This window comes from Dipodomys merriami, unplaced genomic scaffold (assembly GCF_024711535.1).
Source record: "Dipodomys merriami isolate MVZ:Mamm:240054 unplaced genomic scaffold, mDipMer1.0.p SCAF_59, whole genome shotgun sequence".
NCBI classification, from domain to species: domain Eukaryota; kingdom Metazoa; phylum Chordata; class Mammalia; order Rodentia; family Heteromyidae; genus Dipodomys; species Dipodomys merriami.
In genome coordinates this window covers 340904-350933 of record NW_027206168.1, presented here as the reverse complement: position 1 = coordinate 350933, position 10030 = coordinate 340904, and the positions used below count along the sequence as shown (strand labels likewise).

The following is a 10030-nucleotide window of genomic DNA, read 5'->3' as shown; positions in this document are numbered from 1 at the left end:
CACACACACACACACACACACACACACACACACACACACACACACACACACTGAAACCGAAGAAAGAGTTAGACTCAAGAGCGCGCCACAGAGTAGGAAGAAGCAAAGTTGGTGCTAGGAAAAATTCCGTTGCACTCCCCCCCTCCCCCCGCCGCGCACAGATCCTGATGGGATCGTGGGGTGCGGAGAAGGCTGAAAACTATCCCGAAGAAACTTCTGAAGGTGTGGGATCCGGTGGAGGAGGTTCAAGGCAATGCGGGAGCGGGAGCGAGGGTTGGAAGGGGAAAAGGAAGGAGAGGATGTGGAAGAGACTTGGAAGGGAAGCAGAGCCCTGGGGTGCTGGAAACCGGGATCACGGCCTGCAAAGTGCTGCACCGAGTTGGAGAGGCCTGATCACCTCTAATCTAGCCAGGGGCTCCGGGGGTGAAAATCAGGTTCCGAGTGTGTGTGTGTGGGGGGGGGGATTCAGCACCTTTTAACTGTCAGACAAGCTCGTAGCCACAGCAAAGCACCGCTCTGCTCCAAAGGGGAGCAGCGATCCGGAGGGAGGAGGGGGGGCCGGAGAACAGAGGGGAAGGGGCGTCGCCCCAGCCTCCCCCCGCCCTCCCAGTGCCATTGGGCGGCCGCGGCGGGCGCTCGCACCACCTTCTCTCCATCCCAACCCGCCCGGCCCCCCTGCGCCCTGGGTCCGCGCCCCGCGGCGAGCGTCCTGGGACTGGTTCGACCTGGGCCGCTGACGTAACCGACAACTTTGCTGCCCCTGTGCGCCCCACGAGCGGGGCGGCGGCGGCGGGGAGCGCCCGCCCGCTCCATCCAAGACAACCGGGCTCTCCGCCGCGTCACTCACAGGTGGGGGGGACCCCCCCAGTGCAGTTTGGAACCTCCGGGTGCGCACGAAGAGGGGTGCAGGCCTGCTGCGTCCCACTGGGACACTCCGAGAGACGAACGGGGGAGCTGGCATTGGATGGCGAAGAAGATCTGAGCCCGGACGGAGAAGGGCGGGGGGTGCCCCGGCGAGCGAGGAGACGAGAGCAAGCAGGAGTTGGGGAAACACGGTCTCTCGCTCGCCTCGGTCCGGAGCGCACGCAGAGCGTGGAGGCGCCCGGAGCCGCGTATCCCCTCCACCGGGACAGAGCCGGGGATGCGCGATCGCTGAGTGGAGATCCGCACCGGAGAGGCTGCGCGGGGCCGGCCCGAGCCGCGCGCCTTCGCCACCGCCACCGCCGAGATCCCAACGGCAGCGACTCCCAGGGACCCGGGTGCCGAGCGCTGCCCCTTTAGGCGCAGAATCTGAACCTAAGACGATGGTTTCCTAAGCACTGAGCTCCCCTTCCCCCTTCCCAGACTCCCCCTTCCCCATTTCGGACTCGGTTCCCCGGAGGCGCCCCGGCCGCTGCCTCTCCCGGGGCAGTTGGCACCGCCACAGGGACGCACGGGCAATGTGGCCTCGGTCCGGCGACCGGGCCTGCCGGGGGGATGCGATGGCACCTGGCGGAGTCCCGGCCTAGCATGGCCCGCGCGCTGCCCGCCGTCGCCTCCGGCTAGGATGGCCCCTCCGGGCCCCGCCGGCGCGCACCCCAACTCGGCCGAGCCGCTGTCCCGCCGCATCTTCCGCAAGTTCTTGCTCATGCTCTGCTCCCTGCTCACGTCCCTCTACGTCTTCTACTGCCTGGCCGAGCGCGGCCAGACCCTGTCCGGCCCCATCGTGGGCTTGTCGGGCGGCGGCGAGGAGGCGGGGGACCCCGGTCGCGGGGTCCTGGCCGGAGGCCCGCGGGAGCTGGCGGTGTGGCCCGCGGCGACGCACAGAAAACGCCTCCTGCAACTGCAGCGGCGGCGGCGGCGGCAGCAGCAGCAGCGCCGGCCTCCGGCCCCGCGCGACGACAGCGACCAGACGGTCTGGGAAGAGGAGACCCCCGGGCTGGCGGTGGGTCCCGGAGGGTCCGGGGCTGGAAGCAGCGTGGCCGAGGCCCCGCCGGGAACCCTGGCCCTACTCTTGGACGAAGGCAGCAAGCAGCTGCCGCAGGCCATCATCATCGGCGTGAAGAAGGGCGGCACGCGGGCGCTGCTGGAGTTCCTGCGCGTGCACCCCGACGTGCGCGCCGTGGGCGCCGAACCCCACTTCTTCGATCGCAGCTACGACAAGGGCCTCGCTTGGTACCGGTGAGCGAGCGCGCCGGGCTGAGGTGTAGGGTTGAGAGAATGGGTCGGGGCAGGGGGGAGGCCCACTTGGGAGAGGCCTTGGGGACCCCTCCAGTATGCCTCCCACCCCGCTTCAGAAGACCTAGGGTCCCCACAAACCGTTCCCAAGTTGAGACTGCCATTCTCCATTGAGGGAGGGCAGTGGAGGATGAGAGGAAGGAGGGAGAGAGGGAGGGAGGGAGGAAGAGGGGGTGGAGGGAGGGAAATTTATGTCTTGGGGATTTTAATTCGTGAAAGTCCCTTTTTTTTCAGACAGACCTATTTTTCCTCCCCTATGAGAAAGTACCCATGGATTTAGCTAGAGGGGAGCTATTTTTTTAAAGTCTTTTCCAAAATAAATTTTTAAAAATCCGTTTCTTCTTACCAAGTTACCTCTCTGCAGAAAGTCTGCTGGGATTTTTTTTTCTTCTCTTTATCTCTGGAGCAATTCCCTGTGGTCCACATGGTGTTTGCATCACGAATTTATTTACCTTGACCCTTTGCCAGATAGTTGTACTAGGTAGAGTGTAATATAGAGACTTAGTAAAAGTGTCAAGCTCCTGAGAGCCCAGGTAGTTTGGATAATCTATGTTTCAGCCAGTACGGGCTCCCTTTGGTTCTTCGTGTTTTAAACAACGGCTTCCCTAGTAACAACTTTTGTGGGGGTAAGGAATGAATTTGGTAAATGTGATCTTGCTCTTTATAGAGAGAAATGAGTTTGCCTCTGGTAGACTTTTCTAAAGATCTTCAAATAACCTAACTTTACAAACTTTTTTTTTTTTTAAGAAAGAAAAGTAGAGACCAATCCACTGCTGAAACTCTTTGGATACAGTTGAGGCAGTAAATCTTATTTAGATCGTATGTAAATATTATTTAAATCTTAAAGTTGCCAATCTTCTCATAATCAGGTTACCTTCAATACATACAAGGCTGGTGTAAACTCATTAGTTCTATTATTGTTTAGATTATATTTTTTGCCACAACATAGTAAGCTTTTTTAAAAAAAAAATTCCTCCAAGTTCAAGGAAAAGTCATGTGGCTAGAATTTTCCATTTTATAAAGTTTAGTTCATAAAATATTCATTCTCCTTATTTTAACTGAAACAGTATTAGAATAGTTACACACGATTTAGATACACACTTCAAGAGCCCACTAAATTAACCATTCATCCCCCAAACAGAAAAGGACACGATTTGACAAGTTTATTGACTCCAGGGGTCAAGCACACCCCTCAGATTGATTTCAGGAGCTGAAATTATAGTAGTTCAACTCATGAGAGAAGGTTTAGTCCCTTAAAAAAATTCAATTCTAACATTAAACACTTCTAAAACAGTTAACTTTCCATTTGCTGGAAAGAAAAGCAAACAACTTGCCCTTAATACAGATTATATATCATTTAAAATCATCAGCCACTTAAAATATCCCCTTGTGTTTCTGTCATTTATGTTATATCCTCTGGGAAGTTCTTATAAAAATGACCTGTTGAATCTGGAAACAACAGGTCCTTCTTTTTAGCACAAAGACAGCTTTGTTCCCCCCCCCCCAATCAGCGATAGAAGAAAGAAGTGTTTAAACACCCCTAAAACTCTTATCTACAGCAGCCTGCCTCGTATTTGGCCTTATATAGGACCAGAAGTGAACACATCTTAAGTGAACTGGGCTGGCTGAACCATCCCAGCCAAACAGGGTCTTGAGATGCCATGAAATAGGGTGACATATTTAGTACTAAAACCTTTTGTTGTCACTTTGTCATATAAACTTTTATTTCCACAAGGTAGAATTGTTTCTTCTCCCAGCAATGAGTATCTGAGACTATAGTGGATCTGCAGACCTGGATTACATTTTCTGTAGAACTTTCTAAACTCTAAAGAGTAGAAAGGTTTCAAGGTAACTGGAAACACAAGTAGTTGGGGAGGGGAAAAATAAAGGAAAGAAAAGGACCCATAAACTTTGAGGCCGCTCTGTCCTTTGGAAACTGAATGCATGCTATAAAGTAAATCTCTGCTTAGATTGTTTACTCGGGCAGAGGAGTTCTATAAAGCAATTTATGATGGTTACAAAAATAACTGCACAGTAGACTTCATGGTTTGCTGAATCTAATTTTCCAAGTGTTGGAGAAAATGTCTTTGTTTTTACCATTCCCAATGTTTTGGTTTTTCTTTTAATTGAATGCATAAATTTAAGCTGAACTCAATTACACCGGGAACTCTTATTTTAAAACTCCAACCTATGGGGTCTGGATTATTATATGATTATTCAATGAAATTTTCCCACATTTTTCTTTTTTTTTATCTTGGCTCTGAAGTCAGAGTTTGATGTTTGCAGAATAGACTGAAGATTTAACTGTGTGTGTGTATACATCTCACACAGAAAGTCTCTTAACTACATACACACACACACACACACACACACATACACACTGATATTCACACCCCAATGTGGATTACAAAAGGTAAAAATCTGTATAATATTTGTAGATGTGTTGACATGGGAGGAGCCCCCAAGTATCTAGTCTTTTTCTTTCTTTTTTTCTTGTTTCTACTCTTAGTGGAATCTATTTCCCATAATGCATAATAGTTTGCTGTGGTAGTGCCCCCTACTGTCCGCACAAAAGGAGAAAAGTTGCTGTGAAGTTTGAAGAAAATCTCTGAGAGTTTCAGAGAAAAGCTTGCTGCTAAGATTAAGATATTTCTACTCCTTTTCTTCACTTGAAAGAAACTGAAATGTCTTATAAATGATGTCTGGAGAGTAGAGTAATACGCCCTTGACTGCAGAAAATGTACAATAAAAGATACGACACAAATTTGTTCTTCAAAAACACTTTTGGAGAAAGGCTGTTGCTCCTCTTGTTTAAACTGTTTTAATATCCTCAACAAATTCCCCCACCAAATTTCTCTAGGTGTGCAGATTTGTTCTAATAATTGAGGACAGGTCTGTGGAGTTTCCTGGGTATGAAACTTCACCCTGATGGGTTTCAAAAACATTCCTCCTTACTTAATTTAGCAGACAATGATATCAGCGCAACAAATGTCTGCCGCTTGTGTGTCCTGGGAAAGCAATCTGCTGTGATGCATAGTCTGTCTCCATTGTGCGTGTGGTGAGTTCATAAAGGAACTGGGGAAGTGATTGTGGTTGCTCTGGAATATTGAGATCTTTACTGGAAGCCAAGACCGAATTGTCTCCACTGGGGTTTCTGAGCAGGTGAGCCCAGAATTTAATGAAGCCTCCCTATCTATCAGACCTTCACTAATGAAGGTATACTGTATTTTCACTTCTAAGACAGAACGACACCAATTGGTAAAGTATTTAATGCCTTTAAAGATATTATAAATAGCTGTCTCATCTTAGAAGGAATATTAAATAATATAACACATGTGATATATAACAATATAATATGCATGTAACATAACATATAATATATAACATATATAATGATACATAATATATAACTATGTTATATTATTCTTATATGTAATCTCTGAAAATAATGTGGAGAATTGTCCCAGGACTCCCAGTACATTCCTTCCTCCTTAGATGCTCAAGTATTTCATTAAAATGGGTGTAATATTTCTATTACACCATATATAACCTACATACATCCTTCTATGCACTTTATATCATATCCAGAATACATTAAATATCTACTACTACATACATACTTATTATACAGAGTCATTTAGGGAATAATGAAAAGATAAGGAAGTCCATACACGTTTAATTCAGATGGAGTTTTTCTAGATTGTTATGACCTATAGTTGGTTGATTCCATGAATGCAAATGTTGTGGCTACAGAGACCCTACTATGTGTCTGTCTATCTGTCTATCCATATGTACACACAAGCATTTCGGTCTTATTTGGCATAGGGTAGGAAGCCCACATTGCTCCAGTCTTTTAGCTGATCACACCTCCTTCCTGTGTTTTACTTTTTTTTGCTTTAGTACCAGGAAGTATCAGAGGTTACTGAGCTTGGAGTTAGTGTTCTTTCCTTCCATCAGTATTCAAAACGTTATGTTCTAACGACTGGGGCCTTGTCTGCTTGAGGCCACTGGAGAGGCGAATCAAGCAGAGGTACTTTCAGTTCCTGAGAGGAGAATTTTGTAGCAGCTGGGAGCAGCTGCGCAGAACCTTCATGAACAGTTTCCCACCCTCCTACTCTTTTGCATGAAGCTTTTGACATGAAATTCGAGCCAAGAGAGATGCAGAGTCTCGCCACCCATGCAAGGTCCTAGGGACTGAAGTCCCATTCGTTGTACATGTTCAATACAGATATAATCCAAGGTCACTGGAGTCCAAGGCTCTGTCCGCACAGTGCAGGGAGGCCATTGGGAAGGGATGAAGGGGCTGGAACTAGAGTCCACCATGAGTATCTGTGGAGGGAGAGAGAGTAATTGTCTCCGTGCATCTAGTTCCCAGGAGATTTCAGTGCCTGAACTGTCCACCAAGGAAAGGTTGAGCCAACATTGCTGTCATTTTGTTTGCTCCATATCCGAACTCTGGGTTTGTCCGCAGGAGAGCATATCAGCAATTGCTGATCAATCAATCCATTGTGTGTGTGTGTGTGTGTGTGTGTGTGTGTGTGTGTGTGTGTGTGTGTGTGTGTGTGTGTGTGTGTGTCCCCTCTTACTCATGTATGGGTAAAAAATGTTGCAATTCATAAGAGGAAAGTTATCAAGTGGTAGAGGAGCATCTGAGCAATCATGGACATGCTATGGTATGAAGCAGGCAGGCATTAAAGAGCAACATTTCTGGTGAATCTTGAAATTGGAACACTTTGTGTAAGTGAGCACTCACTCCTTCACAGTGATGAAGATTGCAATGTATAGATAGACCTTGAATAAAAATGGGTAGGTACCTACAGGAGGGGTGAGTTTACCACAGCATCATGACTTCTTGTCTACTTCTTTAAAAACAACCCCCCTTGGGAGGCTAAGAACTGAGGATCACAGTTCAAAGCGAGGCCAGGCAGAAAATTCCATGAGACTCATTTCCAAAAAAGCCAGTACAAAGCTGGGCTGGAGACATGGCTCAAATGGCATAGTATGAGCATAGGAAAGGCAAAGGCCTTGAGTTTAAATCCCAGTCACAAGAAAGAAATAGGGGGGAAGGAAGAAGAAAAGAAGAAAGAAAATGGAGAAAGAGGGAAGGAGAGGAAGGAAGGAAGGAAAGAAGGAAGGAAGAAAAGGAAGGAAGGAAAGAAGGAAGGAAGGGAAAGAAGGAAGGAAGGAAGGAAGGAAGGAAGGAAGGAAGGGAAGGACAAAAGAAAAGGAAGGGAGGGAAGGAAGGAAGGAGGGAAGAGGGGAGGAAGGAAGAGAAAGAAAAAGGGAAGAAAGGAAGGAAGAAAGGAAAAAGAAAGAAAAAGAAGAGAAGAGAAAACTAACACCCTGGCCAGAATATGTGTCTCATGCAAATAAATGATCTGTTGATTGTCCAGGGAAGAGTATGTGCCAGCTCTGTATTTTGCAGGGGTCATGGGAATAAAATAACGCCTGTGCAATTAATGACAACAGAGGTTAACTTTACATAGGCCAGCTGCTCACATCATCGAGAGAAGTGTGTTTCTCTCAGAACAAACAAACTTCCTTGATACGAACAAACAACAAAAAAATGAGCCTCATATTCCTATGGGAACAACCATTTTGAAAAATTGGAAATTGCAGTTACTATCAGCCAAAGTGTTGGATCCAACTTGATAATATCCAGCTCTTTTCCTCGAGGACAGATCTTTCTCCACCAAGTTAGCAGATACCAAGTTATCAAGAGACACTCTCTCTTGGTCTTTGTTTCCTAATAATTTTAAGAGCCTGAAGCTTTGAGAAAATTTGTTTCTGTTCAATTGTAAGTTACAATAAGGAGAATAAAATTATTATTATGAAATATGCCTTTTATAGATAAACAGAGGAAATTTGGCCAAAATAATACCTTCATTCCGCAGTTTTGAGTTTGATAATATTGTTCTTAAAATAGTTGTACTTTAAGATCTCTACTAGGGAATACAATTCGAAAGTCTTTGAGTGGAATATTAATATAGCTTATACACCTATGGAAAGCCAGAATTTAGCAATTCATGCAATGCTGCATTCAGTAAATTAATAAATCTCATTCTTCCCATGATGCAGACCTTGAATCTTTTGCATTATTCATGACTGTTCATGAACCTGAGCATTTACAATTATCTTCAGGTCATTTGAGTGCTACAATCCAGAGTTCATATTTGACCTGTTTCAGAAGTTGTCTGATAGCAGTGAATTTTTTTTTTAAAGCTGCAACTGGTAGTAGGGATATTTATTCAGAATGCAGTTAGAGAATTTACTGTGAGGAGTGCAAAGGAGATGTCTTGCACTCAAGGTAGAGCAGCCCGCTCTGAATGTGATGTGCAACACCACCTAGTGGCAGGCGCAGTAGCGGGGAAATGGCCTCTCCACCTCAGATGGAAACTTCAACCCAATCATTATCAATGTGTATCTGTAGTTCTACAAGAAAGAAAGAAAGAAAGAAAGAAAGAAAGAAAGAAAGAAAGAAAGAAAGAAAGAAAGAAAGAAAGAAAGAAAGAAAGAAAGAAAGAAAGAAAAGAAAGAAAGAAAGAAAGAAAGAAAGAAAGAGAATACAGGGATGACAAACTATTTAGGCAGCATGGACAGCCAAAGCTATCTGCCTACCACAGCTGAGATAAGGTTAGTTCACTTCCTCTGTGCAGGAATTGGTTTTGTGAAGAGAAATGAGAGAAACTCGACAATAAACCCAAAGAGCTGGCTATAAACGATCAGAGGATTTATATTAGAAATGTATATGACTGAAAGGAATGCCATATGCCCCGGATTACTTTTGTTAGTGTGTTTTGCCTCTGTGTCTGAAAGCTGGCTTCAGATGAAAATACTTCCAGATGATTTTATTCCAGCAGGAGCAGTGCAGCCTTTTCCCTTCCCCTGTGTGGTACAGGCTCTGGAGGAGGGCTTTGTGTCCTGAACAAGCACCCCCCCCCCCAGAAGCCATTTAACCCTTTGCACACACACAGGAGCTGTCCTATGGATTAGCCCCCATGTGCATGCAGGATGACACAGCAAGGTACTGAAAACTTAGTTGGAGGAGCCCTTCTGTGTCTTCATCCCAGGGTCTGGGGGCTCCTGTGTCGACAGCCTAGGGTCTGGGGATTCATGTGTGTCCCTCCTAGGAAACTGGGATTCTAGGGATGTGGGGGGAGGGGGGCAGTCCTATTGCATCCCAGAGGTGGCAGTCTAGGGAACTGGGTGGTTAAAACGGGTTAAAACAAAGGCAGGAGGGAAGGGAGGGGCATTTCATTGGGGAGACCCTGACCAAAGCACCTTTCCCACATAACCAGCGCTAATGTCCCCGTGCTGTCCTGAGCTCTTGTTTCCCTCACTTGTGGCAGTGAACATGGCCGTTTGTGGGTGATCCTGTTCATTGGCCAGTCTAGCAAGAGTGAACATGAGGAGACAGTCTACAGCTGAGAGGAATCGTGCAGCACCAAGAGGGTCAAGGTGGCATGGAGCACAGCTAGACTGATCAACTCGGATTTGATTTGGGTTCATTGCTAATGAGGGAAGAAAGACAAGGTGTGGCCTCCACTGGAACAGAAGAAAAGGCATTTATGGGAAGACGGGGAAAGGAGAAGACTGCGTGTCATTGAGTTAATAGCACCGTAGGGTAGTCTCTTCTCAGCTGAGGCTTGATTTTCTGAGGTTCCCATTACTTGGGACAATCCCAGTCTGAAAATACTAGAGGAAGAAGTTCATCGGTAAACATTTTGTAAGTTTTAAATCTCGTGTCTTTCTGAGGAGCATGAGGGAATGTGGCCTTGTTCTGTGCAGAATGGAAATCATCACCTTGTGCCGA

At 46.5% G+C, this 10030-nt stretch overlaps 1 protein-coding gene across 1 annotated transcript in view; it reads left to right on the top strand.

Moving 5' to 3' along the window:
• Positions 1 to 650: 650 nt before the first annotated feature.
• The window catches only part of Hs3st3a1 (heparan sulfate-glucosamine 3-sulfotransferase 3A1), a 96757-nt gene continuing 87377 nt past the window's right edge, over positions 651 to 10030 (top strand). The window contains exon 1 of the mRNA XM_070001401.1: positions 651 to 2160. Within this exon, the coding sequence (XP_069857502.1) occupies positions 1547 to 2160 (614 nt within the window). The 5' untranslated portion in view covers positions 651 to 1546. The remainder of the gene's footprint in view (positions 2161 to 10030) is intronic.